Here is a 16,662-nt window from a genome sequence, read left to right on the forward strand (position 1 = left end):
AAGCTTTCGTGAGCTACACCTCACTTCATCGGATTCATACCGTGGAAAGTGTAGAAGATCTTCTTATATACACACAAAGCATGAAAAAATACCTCCTCCCACCCCACTCTCCTGCTGGTAATGTATGTGTGTGTGTGGGGGGGGGGGTGAGAAAACCTGGATTTGTGCTGGAAATGGCCCAACTTGATTATCATACACATTGTAAGGAGAGTGATCGCTTTAGATAAGCTATTACCAGCAGGAGAGTGGGGTGGGAGGAGGTATTTTTCAAGATTTTCTACACTTTCCACGGTATGCATCCGATGAAGTGAGCTGTAGCCCACGAAAGCTTATGCTCATATAAATTGGTTAGTCTCTAAGGTGCCACAAGTACTCCTTTTCTTTTTGCGAATACAGACTAACACGGCTGTTACTCTGAAACGCATCATAAACTGAGATACACTTAGGAGACAAACCGTAAAAATCCCACTGTCCCCTCCCGCACCTCACACAATTTTAACTGCATACTTTAGAATCTGTTTTCACTTCCAGATTAATTTTGTGCTCAATTTATTGCATTCCCAGAAAGCCATAAAATTATGTAATTGCTTTGTAACCACTTTGGTCCAACATTTTAATTCACAGAAAAATTTAATCTGGGATTTCATGAGGTAGAACATGAGAGCTAAAACATACTGTAGGCCTGCTTCTGCAAGCACTCCAATCATCCATTTCTTACTGAAATTAATGGGAGTTTCAAAAGCAGAGTTCTCACAGGATCAGAATCTATACGCAAAGCATTAAATTACATACTACTGTCACAGTACTGATTTTAAAAAGGTCAATACTTTCATATAGCTTGATAACTTGAAAATAAGGGCTATATATTTTACTGGCTATTTTATTTTTCACAATATAAAATGAAAAGCAGAACACAAAGATGGAAAACAAACAGTGGAATCATCTTAAAGGGCCAAATTTTGGGCCTCCTGCACCAAAGCTCAAGTAAGCCAAGCTTGGCGTGAGAGTTCTGCAGTGGTCAGAGGAGGAGTATCCACCAGTTTCCATGCTTTAGCTCACCCCAAAACTATGAGGGAGTAGAGGAAGCCACCACAAATTCCTGCTCCGAAGCGTGGTATTTACCAGCTCTGTTGCCTTCAGGGGCTTCCAGACTTGTGGGTAGCTGGTGTCAGGATTTGTCCCATAGTAACTCATTTTGTTTACAGAAAAGCACCATTCTACCTGAAGACTCGCTAGAGCCAGAATTCTATTTTGCACATTGCAATGCATTAAAGTAATATGCAGTTTCAATCTATTTCACCGAAGACTGAATAAAATAACCCACACTCCAAAGGTGATGAACCTCAATACGGATATTCCAAGCCTAGGAGGCTCTAACAGAATGTCAAGCAGTATATTGATCTTCTTATGAAGACAAAGGAGATGAGGGTAGGTCCAAAAACTTAATGTCATTTGTTTTTGGAGACAAGGTTTGATCCCAAGGCTTAAGCAGCAAAAAGTTAAAGCACTTACTTATTCTACCTAGAGAATGATTTCAAAATCACTGATCGCCCTGTAAAATTACTGTACTGACTATAAACAGCCAAAACCTCATTTTTTACTAAGTGCTCTGAGATATGTTCAAATTAAGGGCCATGTATATACAGTATATTCATTCATACTTCACATCATATCAGAACTGCGACTGATGGCCGCCAATCAAGGGCAATAAATAGCCCTTACATTTGTGACTATGAAACTAGCACTTCTCACTAGGTAGTAGTTGAATGGGACTGCTGTGATCTTTCAGCCTGTTACAAATAAAGGTGACTTAATTTATTTTGAAGTAAATGCAAGTTTCTCCATGAGACCCTCTTGTCGCTGGCATAAACAAACCAAAACTAAAACAAAACAAAACCAAAAACGGTGCATGAGACAAATAGGCAGGCAGGCAACACACATGATTTGAGAGTTTAAATTTTGAGAGAAATTAGTTACCTCAAAATAAAATGTTTCATTAAACTGTGGATTGCTTGTTTTCTTCTTTACTTTTGTCTTCTTTTGGTCATTCCTGTTTCAATGTGGTACAGTTTTACCATATAGAATTTAAAACACACAATTATTAAAACATTCTATTGTCAAGAAAGGGCCATCCATTTAACTGTTAGGTCCAGATCCTCAAACATATTTAGGTGCCTAACTCCTATTAATTTCAATGGAAGATAGGTCCTAAATACCTTTGAGACTTGTAGCTATACTGCGTAATTATGTAAATATTGAGGTCATTTAAGATGTCACTTGATATAATGGAAAAATATTGAAGAGAAAAAGTTAATACACATTCACAGCATGGTTTGAAAAGTTAAATGGTGATGTTCAAAAGCTGTACCTATTTACATATATATGTGCACCTGGGAGGTGGTCATATTTAGTTTACCATTTCTATTTTAGTTCACAAACAAGTGCAACATGAAATGGACAGAAGTTGATGCAGATTAAAATATGGAATGGATTGGAATGATTTTCACTCCTCAAAACAGCATTTTTGTGTATCTGCCTCCACATATGAAATATTCAGTGTTCCTTCTCCATCCCCTCCTCTTGCTCCACTCCTGTTTTCTACTTTAAGTGGTGGTGTACATTGTTACTATAACCACATAATATTGCAGCCTCTCTTTCCCGAGACTGAACCTGTCACTTCCAAGAACTGCTCAGGTACTAAGTATTTCCTTCTAAAAAAAAAAAAAAAAAAAAAAAAACATAAAAAGCCGTTGCTAATTCTAAACCAAAGCAGAAAGTATATTTAGTGATTTTTTTCTATGTAAATAAGCATTCTATTTATTTCTCATTCCAGCTAGCAATTCCTGCTCAACACATTACTCAGTGAGAAGCGCAGCAAATATGAAAATTATTATTTTTTGCTTTTAAATAGGATTTATATGGTCTTAACAGACACAAGGGTACATGACTTATACCATACATAACATATGTTCTTATACCATGGACAACCTTAGCCTGTAAGAGATTCAGTGTAAGTAAAATTAACAGAGAAAAAGTTGTGTTACATGAGACTATGTACCTATACATAGTTCAGTGCTGTTTCTAACAGAAGTTTGTGTAGAACACGTACAGTACATCGTAAGAAACTGGTGGGGGGGGGAATAAAGATTGTTTTCTCCAACACTAAAATCCATCCATCCAATTAATCATTTAACAACTATATAATTGAACACTTTGGTCTAAATACATACCTGTCTCTTTCCTAATTTAGAACAACATTTAGAAATACTTAATTTGCAATATAATTCAACAAATGTTACCTAGAAGGACCCACAAGAGACACCGTTGCATAAGGGTCACAATTCTGTCCATTTACAAGAGGTAACCCATGGCATTCCTTTATGCTAAAATGAAAAAAAGAGAAACAGAGTTAGTGAATCATGAACTGCGCCATCCCCGGTACTGACAGCCAGTTGCCACCGGACATGGTAGTCACCGACGAGGCCCAGAAAAAGATAGTCAACGTGACGGTCTCCTTTGAGAACAGGACCCCAGCCTTCCGCGAAGGCCGAGCTCGTAAGCTGGAAAAATACGCCCCCCTGGCCGACACCCTGAGAGCGAAGGGCTACGAGATGCAGATGGATGCCCTGATAGTCGGAGCCCTGGGCGCTTGGGACCCCTGCAACAAGCGTGTGCTGCGGACCTGTGGGATCGGTTGACGCTACGCACGGCTCATGTGGCGCCTCATGGTCTCGGACACCATCCGATGGTCCAGGGACATCTACATCGAACACATCACCGGCCACCGACAGTACCAGGAGATACGAGCCGGTACGATATCGTGCAACTATGAGAAAGGGACTCAGAGACTTTTTCCATCGGACCATATGAACTGGAAACAAACTCACTGAACATTAAATCTCAGCAAATGAGGGTAAATCCACCCTCATCATCGTATCCACTCATTATACTCCACACCTGAACATAGCCATTATATGAACATACCCCCATATCTCAATGTCTGTACTTTGATCCGTTAACCTTTTACCCCCAATCAGGGAGATTGCAGATTATGTATTCCTTACGCCACCCGTTCCTAAACCGAATTTCGCACTCCTTGATAATCTGTACCTTATTCCCTGATAACCAGAAACTTCTATGCTTAAACTCTGTACCATTTTCTTTTTATATCATCTTAATAAAATTAAGAATTTTTGACAAGCTGTCTTTTCTTTTAAAGCAAAGAAGACACTTTAAATCAAACCAATAAAGAGTTAACATCAGCCAGTACATAGTTTCTGCACAGCAATGATTAATATATCTGAAGCATATCCGATTCCACATGATGTTATATGTAGTGTGGATATATAGTACAAGTGGGCTCCACCACCAGACTATCCAATGCACAGTTTTCTAGGCATAACTTAATGCTAGATGTCAATCAGGTGTACAATTAATCTGAAGCAGGTTAGTGGGTCTTCAGGACTCTTGGGGGGGGGGGGGATTAGATACCATGAAGTACTCAAATACCAGTCACGTGTTCAGCATAAATAAAACCCAAGAACTCAGAAATGATACACAGAAAATTACTGTGAATGAGAAGACTGTAGATCTACAAGTTACCTGTTAATTTGACTTAAGAAAGACAAGACGACTTGCCAATAGACCTCATCTACACTGACCCAAAGATAGGGTAAGTGGTAAATATTGGGCCAGCAACAGTGTTCGGAAGCCATCTGAATGGGGATTAAACCTTGTTCCACCTAAGCCAGTTACTAACTTGGGTTGGTTGATCAATGCAGTAGGGTCAAATTGTGCTGGATTCATATTTTAAAGTGCACATCCAAACCTTTTAAATACATTTGTAACAAGGTTTGTATGCATCTACTCTAGTGGCCAGATGAGAGAAATCTGCTTACCTGGAAGAAGTCAAACTACTTCTAGGCCCTGGTCTACACTACAGGGTTACGTCAAATTTAGCCACGTTAGGTCGATTTAAAAAATGGACCGCGTCCACACAACCAACCCCATTCCGTCCATCTAAAGGGCTCTTAAAATTGACTTCTATACTCCTCCCCTATGAGGGGAGTAGTACTAAAATCGACCTTGCTGGGTTGAATTTTGAGTAGTGTGGATGCAAATTGACAGTATTGGTCTCCGGGAGCTATATCAGAGTGCTCCATTGTGACTGCTCTGAACAGCACTTTGAACTCCAATGCACTAGCCAGGTACACAGGAAAAGCCCCAGGAACTTTTAAATTTCATTTCCTGTTTGGTCAGCGTGGTGAACTCAGCAGCACTGGTGACCATGCAGTCACCCCAGAATCGCAAACGACCTCCAGCATGGACCGAAAGGGAGACACTGGATCTGATTGCTGTATGGGGAGAAGCATCTGTGCAGACCAAACTCCCATCAAAAAGAAGAAATGCAAATATATTTGCCAAAATCTCACAGGGCATGTTGGAGAGAGGCTACAACAGGGACACACAGCAGTGTTGCATGGAAGTTAAGAAGCACAGGCAAACCTACCAAAAGACAAAGGAGGCGAACAGTCGCTCCGGGTCAGAGCCCCATACATGCCGCTTCTATGATCAGCTGCATGCCAGTCTAGGAGGGGATCCTACCACTATCCCACCACTTTCCGTGGACACCTGCAAAGGAGGAGTCTCACGCAACAGGGAAGAGGATTTTGTAGATGAGGAAGGAGAATGCGCAGCAGGCAAGCGGTGAATTCGTTCTCCCCAGCAGCCAGGACCTTTTCATCACTCTGGAGCCAATACCCTTCAAAAGCGGGATCCCCGACCCTGAAGCCGGAGAAGGCACCTCTGGTGAGTGCACATTTGTAACTACAGTACAGGGTTTAAAAGCAATAATGTTGAATGACTAATTTGCCCTGAAGAATTGGGATGCATTCATGGCTTGTACAGCTACTGGAAAACTCTGTTCACATGTCTGGGGATGGAGCGGGAATCCTCTAGGGACATCTCCATGAAGCTCTCCTGGAGGTACTTTGAAAGCCTTTGCAGAGGGTTTCTGGGGAGGGCTGCCTTATTTCGTTCTTCACAGTAGGACTCTTTACCACGCCAAGCCAGTACCAAGTATTCTGAAATCACTGCAGCACAAAGCATGACAGTGAATGGTCCTGGGTTTTGGCTGAATTCAAGCAACATTCGGTCTATATCTTTCTGTGTTAGCCTCAGTAGAGCGATATCATTCATCGTCACCTGGTTGAAATAGGGGAATTTTTGTAAGAGAATAGTAAAAGGACCCCGTCCATGCTAGGCTGTTTGTGCTTGGCTAAAAGGGATCATCCCAGAGAATAGCCACATGGTGGGGGGTGGGAGGGGTGAAGGGATCATCCCGGAGAATAGCCACGCAGAGGGGTGGGGGGAGATGTGTGCTGCACATCCACCTGAAAACTGCAGCTCCTCCTTTCAAATGTGAAACCCAACCCCTTGCTTGCTCTGGGAAAGGAGGGCTCTGCAGTTTGAAAACATTCCCACATGTTATGAAGGTGTAAGAAGCCAACCACGCGTACCAAAAGGCTTACCATGGCTGCCTGGAAACCAAATTCTGTTGCCCAGCTGTGCGCACGTGTGTGCGTGCGAGATGTGTCACCATAGTGGCAGGCGCTCAATATAAAAGGAAAAATGCGACCTTGTACCTAAAGCACGTGCTGTCTGCTGTGAATTTGATTGATTCACTGTGAAAGAGTCTCCCTTTCGTTCTCAGAAATGTATCATCTTAAATTTTACTCTCCCTTTTTATCTCCCCCCAGGGGCAAATGTTTCTATGCTCCCCATCATCTCCATCCCGAAGATTATTGCAGATTAGAAGGCGAAAAAAAAACGCACTCGCGATGACTTGCTCGCCGAGCTCATGCAGTCCTCCCGCACTGATAGGGCACAGGTGAATGCATGGAGGCATTCGGTGGCAGAGGCCAGGAAAGTATTAAGTGAGCGCGAAGAGCTGAGGCAGGACGCCACGCTGAGGCTAATGGGGGAGCAAACTGACATGATGAAGCATCTGTTGGAGCTGCAGGAAAGCCAACAAGAGCACAGCCCACCGCTGCATCCACAGTATAACCACATGCCCTCCTCCCCAAGTTCCATTTCTGCCTCACCCAGATGCCCAAGAATCCAGACACCCAGCCACTCCACTCCAGAGGATGGCCCAAGCAACAGAAGGCTGTCAAACAGTTTGATTGTTAGTGTGACTACAACGTGGCCTTGTCCTTCCCTCTTCCGCAACCCGTGGTACCTTGTCGGTTATCTCCCTTTTTTTTTTAAATTAATAAAGAAAGAATGCATGGTTTCAAAACAATAGTTATTTTATTTCAAAGGGGGAGGGTGGTTGGCTTACAGGGAATTAAAATCAACAAATGGGGAGGATTTGCATCAAGGAGAAAAACACACAACTGTCACACTGTAGCCTGGCCAGTCATGAAACTGGTTTTCAAAGCCTCTCTGATGTGCAGCGCACCTAGCTGTGCTCTAATTGCCCTGGTGTCTGGCTGCTCAAAATCGGAAGCCAGGTGATTAACCTCAACTTCCCACCCCGCCATAGACGTCTCCCCACCTTACTCTCACAGATATTATGGAGCACACAGCAAGCAGCAACAACAGGAATGTGGGTGTGCTGAGGTCTGACCTAGTCAGCAAACAGCGCCAGTGAGCTTTTTAACATCCACAGGCACATTCTACCACCATTCTGCACTTACTCAGCCTATAGTTGAACTGCTCCTTACTACTGTCCAGGCTGCCTGTGTACGGCTTCATGAGCCATGGGAGCAAGGGGTAGGCTGACCCCCAAGGATAACTATTGGCATTTCAACATCCCCAATGGTAATTTTCTGGTCTGGAAAGTAAGTCCCTTCTTGCAGCTGCTTGAACAGCCCGGAGTTCCTAAAGATGCGAGCGTCATGCACCTTTCCCAGCCATTCCACACTGATGTTAGTGAAACGCCCCTTGTGACCCACCAGTGCTTGCAGCACCACTGAGAAGTACCCCTTGCGGTTTATGTACTGGTTAACAAGGTGGTCCGGTGCCAAGATGGGGATATGCGTTCCGTCTATCACCCCACCGCAGTTAGGGAACCCCATTGCAGCAAAGCCATCTAGTATGACCTGTACATTTCCCAGAGTCACTACCCTTGATAACAGAACGTCAATGATTGCATTGGATCACAGCAGCCCCCACAGTAGACTTGCCCACTCCAAATTGATTCTCGACTGACTGGTAGCAGTCAAGCATTGCAAGCTTCCACAAGGCTATCGCCACTCGCTTCTCAACTGTCAGGGCAGCTCTCATCTTGGTATTCCTGCACTTCAAGGTGGGGGAAAGCAACTCACAGCGTTCCAGGAAAGTGGCCTTATGCATGCGAAAGTTTCTCAGCCACTCGGAATCGTCCCATACCTGCAACACTATGTGGTCCCACCAGTCTGTGCTTGTTTGCCTGGCCCAGAATTGGTGTTCCACTGTATCAATCAGCCCCACTGCCGCCATAATGTCCCAACTGCCACAGCCCATGCTTTCAGGAATGTCTGTGTCCATGTCCTCATCAAAATCCTCCTCATGCTGGTGTCTCTTAGCCTGGTTCTGCATATAGTCCAAGATAATGAGCAAGGTGTTTACAATGGTCACAACAGCAGCGGTGATGGTGAGCTGAGAGGGCTCCATGCTTGCCACGGTATGGCGTCTGCACAGGTGACCCAGGAAAAAAGGCGCAAAACGATTGTCTGCCATTGCTTTAATGGAGGGAGGGGCGACTGACAACATGTACCCGAAACCACCCGCAACAATGTTTTTGCCCCATCAGGCATTGGGCACTTAACTTAGAATTCCAATGGACAGTGAACACTGCGGGAACTGTGGGATAGCTACCCACAGTGCACCACTCTAAGTCGATGCTGGCCACGGTAGTGAGGACGCACTCCGCAGACTTAATGCGCTTAGTGGGGACATACACAATCAACTGTATAAAATCTACTTCTGTAAAATTAACCTAATTTCGTAGTGTAGACATAAATAAACAAATATTTATTGAACTGTTCTACCATTTCCATTTAATAATGAACCAATACCACTGTTAGGATTCTTTTTGTTCCTAATATACTTAAACTCCTTGTTGTCCTTAACTGCTGGCCATAGATTTCTCTTCCTAACTGGATTTAGCTCATAATGGTTTTTAGCTTTGTTGTGAAAGTGGCCCTTTTCAAACACGTGTGTGTATGTGAGTGAGAGAGAGAGAGAGAGTGTGTTTTAATACATTACATATTATTGCTTTGGTCTTTATCCTGTTTGCACATTACAAATGTGATCAAGTCACGATCACTTGTACTGAAGCTACCACTAATTTTTAGTTCTGTGATCATTCCTTTTTATCTGTCAAGACAAAATCTAGTATAGACTTCCTCTATGTTGCATGCAATCCTTTTTGAATTAGGAAATGGTCATTATCATATTTAGAAATTCTGAGGATGTTTTAGTACCGGCACACGAGACCTGCAGTTTAGGGTCACTCAGACTGAAATCCCCCATGATCACACAGGTCCCTCCTACACATTACATATAGGTGCTTAAGGAGGTTATCCCGTTTCCTAGTGTGATTTGGTGTCTGTAGCAGACATTAACTAGTCCCCATCTTGTGCTTATGTTAGAACATGGATCCATAAGCATTCAAGACCATTTTCGTCTAAGTTGTTAGTGACTCAAACAGATAATATTTTGACAGTGTTATTTACCCTCTCCTTTTGACCACTCGATCCTTCCTAAGTAGAATATACTCACTGACTTTAACAGTCCACTCATGCGACTCATTCCACCAGGTTTCAGTAATACCAACAGACTGAATTTATGCTTATAAATGAGCAATTCCAATTCCCCCGTTTCCTAGCACTTTGGTGTAAAAGGCAAAGAATTCATTCTCCTTGCATACTCTGGTTTCTTGATTAACTTAGTTCCCAACATCATGATTTTCGGCTAAACGAGTGCTCATTTGTTCCTTGTTTTCACCATCCCCTTTTTGTCATTAGCTTAATGCACTCCTCACTTCTCTGGCCAGCCTGTTTCTGGGAAGTTTAGCTCCCCTTCTACAGAGATGGAAGCCATCCAAACTGTACAGCCTCCACTCCCCTAGCAGGTAGACCCAATTTTCCACACCAAAACCCTCTACTTTACACCAGATACCTAGCCAGGAATTCACTTCCAGATCTTCTGCCTTCATTCTTCCACAGGGTAGGAAGGATCTCCAAGGAGATCACTCAGATACTATTCTTCAGCACCCTACCAAGTTCCATGAAGTCATCTCCAATCTGCGAGACATCACACGATGTAATGTCATTAGAGCAGGTATGTACCATTACCAGTGGATCCTTGCCTATAAGCTTCAGAAGCCCATCCAATCCTAAAGTGACACCTCACACCTTGGTTCCAGGATGACAGCACATTGTCCTGTTGTCTGCTTGTCCCTTGAATGTTTTTTCCTTTCTTCTTAGTATAGATTCCATGAAAAGGATCTATCTATCTTCTTTGGATAGTTTCAGACCTCTTTGTGGGTATGCTTGATTTTCTTATAGATTGGGCTGAGCAGCTATCTACAGGTGTGTCCCATATATCTCTCCACTCCACTCCACCAGATGGATCTTCAGAGAGATCTTCTGCAGTTTCCACGCTAAGGACCCTGTATCAACCTGGAACTTCAGGTTGTGTGGAATTCCTCATGATTCTCTCCTCTCTGATGGTCGCAGACTGTGCATCCTGGCCTGCCTCCAGTAGTATAGAAAACCAGCTTGTCTTCTCGCCTCTTGTGGTTATGAACTGCCACACCTCTAATTTTCCTCTCCACTCCAGTTCCTTGGTAGCCAATTCCTTTGTTTCTTGTATCTGGGGTAGTGAAGCTTCCCAAATCTGGTTGTCCAAGAACCCGTCTCTGATGCTGCATAGTGTCTATAGTTGTCCTTCCAATCCAATAATCTTTTCTTCTAGCACAACCGCCAACTTGCACTTCATACACAGGGAGCTCCTTCTAACATCAGACAGTAAAGAAAACATGGCCCATCCACTGCAGGTTGCAACCACTGATCACTAGCTATCACAATATCGAATGCAGAACTGTACTAAAAAGGAAAACCTCTTTTAGTCCCTCTCCAAACTCCCTTCAAAATTCTCCTGTTTGCTACTCACAAGTTCACCAAGCAAATGACTTATTCTAAGCTTCCCTGCTCAGCTCTACCCCCTCACTACCAGGGAGAAATGACCCACTCTGACTTCAAACAGTGGGGCTGATCAAAGGTGGTCAGACCACAGCTACGTGGGCCTTCCACAACATGAACAAACAGATCTGTCTCATTTGCCTACCCAGGGGCTCACCGACCGACCGACCAACCAAATGTCAAAGATAGATGCAGCTCCACTGACTTCAACATTACTCCAGAAACTCTGGGAACAGCCTGGCTGAGAGCAACTCTGTTGCACATTTTAAAAGGACATGTGCACCAACCCACGCATGGGCCAGTTTTGCTAGCTCATAAGTAGAAGCAAGGGATATGGTTATATCCCATCTCCTTTGGAAAGACTAGCACCACCATGAGTACTTGCCTCAGACAGTCTGCATGCTCTGTGAGCACAAGTATTGAAGTTAAGTGGTCCCTCAGTGGGGGCTTGAGGAACTGCTCCTTAAAATGTAAGAGCTCTGATCATCAAAGAATGCAACATATTGCAAATTATTTCCACTGGTTTATGACAAACATTATACTGTAAATACATGCATATTACCACCATTACTATAACGGAAAGACAAACAGGCATATCAGCAGCAGAACAGTTAGATATTAGATCAGCTAAAGAAAATGAGTGTGAACTTTCTACAGCTCGGTCCCCACATAGTTTATGGATTGTGCAAGTGGACAGATTTCCCCACTACCCACCTCCAGTCCACACAAACAAAACTTGAGCCAACAATTTTAGCCTGTTCCAAGTTTGTTGTTTTCTGCCCTGATCTAGGAAGGAATCAGTTTCTGTTCAAGAGTACCCCTTTTTCCTCAGTTGTATCTATTTAGACTGTGCACTCAACATCACACAGCAAAGTAGTGGAAAAAAACCCGGAACAAAAAACAAATAACTCAGGTCGCTTTGCTCCCAGTCCAATATCTTCTTCACTAAACTACACTCAACAGCCTTAATTCAATAACTATAATCAACAAATGGAAACTAGTCTATCATTTACCAGGTCCTGGATGCAGGAAAGGAGATTAAGTCAGCTACCAAGTCTCCGGGTGGCTGCAGAATTTCACTGTACAGCCCTTTCTGACTACTTCTGTAACCCTACCTAGTGATCTGGAAAGGGGGCATAGCATTGGGCTGAGAATTAATAGAGCCTTATCCCTCAGGGATTCAATCTGTTCAGATGCATACGTGCACAAGGACTGAATTCATGCGCACAAAATCTGCACAAAGAGGAACTTTTGAAAAAGGATGGTTTGTTTGTAATTGAAGGTCTGTAATATCTCCTCTGTACCGGGCTCCTCGTCCGTTTACCCTCACTGTGTACTTTAAGAATGCTAGTAAATGTTTGGACGTCTACTGTCAGACACACTTGCCCATAAGTTGCTTCTTACTGTGTTACTTCCAGCGGACCTACTCAAAGCAAACTGAATCCAACAGTATAAAAACCCAAAGAGAGATCCTGTTTAGCATCAACTTTACATCCATAGAGAATATATGTATATCCAGATCAGAAGAGCACAAGCATGTAGAATCAGAGGTATAATGCTAATGATGTTGCTTTGTAACTGTGGGGCAAGGACTCCAGCCTACTCACAGTGGGCTGCATGAATATAAAGTCATCTTCTGAAAGGAAAGCAGATTAAATTTACAAGGTTAGCTATGAATGCATTAATTACTGGGGGGATGACAGTCTGATTTTGACTTTAGGATTATACAGAACTTCTGAGACAGCTTGGTGAGCCTCAGTCATTGGTAGCTTCCATGTTCTGTAGGACTAAACCAAAGATACACAACTTTCTTAAGGAGACAAACAAACCAAACACCACACACCACTCCCTTCTCTCCGTCCTGTTCCTCATTCTCTTCTATACAGCAGACACCCATAATTGAAGTTAGGTTATTTCCATTCTGGATCCTTTCGCAACATCCCACTGAACCCAACCTGGAAGGAACAGAGCCCTTCCTAGGAGTCCCTGTTGGGATTCAAATTAGACAACTCAGCACAAAGATGAAAATTTGTATTCTGACGGTGCACATTTTTCCTTTTACTTCTCAGAAGAAACAGTCCCCACACAACCTCGAGATCTGGCTTACTTGTCTTTAGTCTTAACCACCAGGGCTCTACATTTAAACCCATTGTGTTAAGAGGGATCTTTGGAAGGCTCACACATCTTGATAAACACGCTGGTGGGGACCAAGTTCATACCTGATTGAACTCAACAGGGCACTGGCACTTTCTCCATTAATGTGAGTAGGGTCAGACAACACTGTTGAAATGTTTGTTCCCTTTCTACATTATTTATCATTTTAGTTGCTGCCACTGATTGAGCTATATCTGTGGTGAATTATGCAACTTCCCACCACCCCTGCAGGCAAAGTCCTAGAGGTGCTAGTCTGGAGGAGTGTTGATGCCAGACACTCCACTGGTCTTGACCTCACCCCTTTCTACAGATGGGAGTGCATGAAACCCTTCTATAGTAAGCTGTGGGAACTGCCTGAGTTTAATTACTTCAAATGTCCACACAGTGGTATTCTGCCTACCTGTATATCCATCCTTCAGCCCCTCCTATTCCCTTCTTTGATTGTAGCAGTTAAAGACATTTATTAAGTTGGTGTCCAAAAGGCCTCAATCAGAATCAACGTTCATTGTGCTACACATTGGATAACCAGATAGCTTCAGTGTCTAAAACTGCCTTTTCACTTCTAGCTCCGTAGGAAACTTCATCCCTTCCTCCCACATGGGTCAATCATAATAATCCAGCATGCAAGTGACAAGTGATAAGTCACTGTCTTAAATTGAACATGACGATAATGCACAGATTGTAGCTGGTACCGAACATGGATGTCTGCTTCCACCATGGTCTTGGCTGCCATAAGCCTATCAGGCCTCTGCTCAAGTTCTTCCACTGGCTCTCAGTCAATTTCTGTTGACCATTACAGGCCTTTGGCCCAATTTCCAAAGCAATTAGATTAGATCAAACATAGCTGGGCCTTGATCTATGCATCACTGTGGCAGTTGTGCCCCTTTTGGACATTGCGGATCACGATATCCAGGATGAAGCACATGCAAGCTAAGGAAAATGTAAATGCAGCTGAATCATAAGTAGAGTGTGTCCTCAAACCAAATGGACTGAAATTTGGCAAACATGTTGAAGAGACTGGATAAGAAGTTGGAATGTTCAGGAGAAACAGAAATTACACAGAAACAGAGACTAAAGTCTCCCTTTTACAAATGCTTCATATTTAACCAACACTTAGGTGACCAATTGCACCTCTGCATTCACATCCTACTATCACTATTGTAATAATCTTTGTACAAAATAGGTCTTGTGAAGTGTCATTTGAAAACTTCTCACTCACACGTCAGTAATATCTCGGTGAAATTTATGCAGCAATATTAAATGTAAAGTTATGAATTCCCTCTGGATGACGCTGCTAGCACATGTTCAAACCCACACAGGCCTAACTAGGTAGAAGTTGTTAAACAGGTCTATCCTAAACAAAGAGATGTGTTTACACCTCTATTTACATATAAGTAGTAAACAGGGTCCTTGGGTCAGCAAGAGGGGGCAAATTGGTTTCTCAGAGACAAAGGATAAGCTGACACCTCTAGCCAGGTGTTAAAACTGACTGGTAATCACCCATCAAGTGGCCATTCTTTGGCAACAAAGGGGGAAAGGAATTGATCGATCTGCATTTTAGCAAGCAACAACCTAGAACATCTTTCAATACTAGACTCCATGTCTATGTCCTCGCAACAGGAAGGAACTTAATCTGGGGATAATCTTCAGGAAAATGCATTTTAAAAAATGATTGAACTATAAAAGTGAAGGGCAAAAACACCCCAGGTTATATTTCCTCTTCTCCCCTCTTTCACCTAAAATGACAAAGAAACCAGTCCTTTGACTTTGGGAGGGATCCTAATATGAAAATTTGGTCAGCAATGCTGGGAACATGTGGTAAGGATTTTACCTTGAACCAAGTCTAGTTTTTGCTACTAGAAAGGGTATCTTTATTTTCCTTTCAGAGTAACAGCCGTGTTAGTCTGTATTCGCAAAAAGAAAAGGAGTACTTGTGGCACCTTAGAGACTAACCAATTTATTTGAGCATGAGCGAGCTGTAACTCACGAAAGCTCATGCTCAAATAAATTGGTTAGTCTCTAAGGTGCCACAAGTACTCCTTTTCTTTTATTTTCCTTATAACGATTTCTGACTAATACTTTACACTTGTACTCACTTAAAATACTCTGCAGTTAAATACACTTGTTTTATTTTTTAATTCAAAACTAAATTCAGCATTGTGTTTAAGCTGAGCTGTTTGATAGCTCCATCTAAAGTAGCAGGCTGTTTGGCTATTGACCCCCCACAGAGGCAACGGACCTACAATATCTGAACTATCCAGGAGAGGGCTGGACAGTGCAAAACACATGTTTTGGGAAAAATTTGTGACTGGGAGTGTGTTCGGTTCACCCAGAAAATAGTAACCAAGGCTGGCGAAAGCCGGAGTGTTGCTGACAGGTTGCTGGGGTCAGAGCTGGTAGACCAGGGCTGCAGCTATACACAGGCACTCAGGTTGTGACCTACATATTGCTCTCTGGCTATCTGAGAGTGGCCCAAGTTGAAAGTGACAACAGCAAAGCATTGTGAGGCACCTAAGGTTGCGGGGGAGGTGGTGACAACTCCTCACTGGTCTGGATTGAACCCTGGAACGTAACAACTTATTTCTGCCTTGATATTTAAATTTCCATGTTCTGAAAGCCTGCAAATCTAGAACTGCTCTTGTACTCACTCACCCATACCCTCGATCAATTTGGTGCCAGAAAGGGTAAACAAGGATTAGCTGTTTGTGAGAAAGTTGTGAACAGCAAAGATGTTTTTGAAATAACTTTTTACAACAGAATTCCCAAAAGAGGCAAATTTTTCAAGTGTTTGATCTTTAAGGCTGAATTTTGTAAGCACTCAAAACATTAAGCCTGACAGAGTAATTGGGACTCGATATCCAGGACCAGTCTTTTGGACTTAAAGCCCACTTCTCTCCCAAACTTTAAATTTCTGAGGACCCTTTACAAAGGATAAGCCACCTTTCACTTGAGAATATTTTGAGCCCATTTAACTGTGAAGGGAACATTCATTCAAAACATAAAAATGAAAACTACAATTGAAAGTTTGTCAGAAGGTTTTTGATGAAAGTCATTTTTAGGCATCGTCTATCATCCCTGCATTCACCCAAGGCCATTAAGCCCATGACCCAAATTTTGCCCCTTCCCGGCTAATTTTAGATACCCCTAACTAGTTAGTGGTTAGGAGGGGAATTACCTGTACCACTGCTAATTATGCCAGAGCATCTTCAAACTACATCTTGACCACCAATTGGCCAAGCTACCTCCTCCTTCCCCAAGTTATTACATGCATCTTCCTAACAAAACAAAAAAAGACAGACAGGCATCTAATGATAAA

General features: G+C 42.9%; 1 protein-coding gene across 5 annotated transcripts in view; it reads right to left on the reverse strand.

The window, feature by feature from the left end:
- RASA2 (RAS p21 protein activator 2) overlaps positions 1-16,662 on the reverse strand; it is a 184,273-nt gene that overhangs the window by 67,339 nt on the left and 100,272 nt on the right. For all 5 annotated transcript variants that reach the window (XM_073359814.1, XM_073359811.1, XM_073359812.1 and 2 more), the window contains 2 exons: positions 3,300-3,383; positions 1,978-2,050 (listed from right to left, as the gene is read on the reverse strand). In XM_073359814.1, coding sequence (XP_073215915.1) covers positions 1,978-2,050; positions 3,300-3,383 — 157 coding nt within the window. The remainder of the gene's footprint in view (positions 1-1,977; positions 2,051-3,299; positions 3,384-16,662) is intronic.

Source organism: Lepidochelys kempii, chromosome 9, assembly GCF_965140265.1.
Source record: "Lepidochelys kempii isolate rLepKem1 chromosome 9, rLepKem1.hap2, whole genome shotgun sequence".
In the NCBI taxonomy this organism is placed as follows: domain Eukaryota; kingdom Metazoa; phylum Chordata; order Testudines; family Cheloniidae; genus Lepidochelys; species Lepidochelys kempii.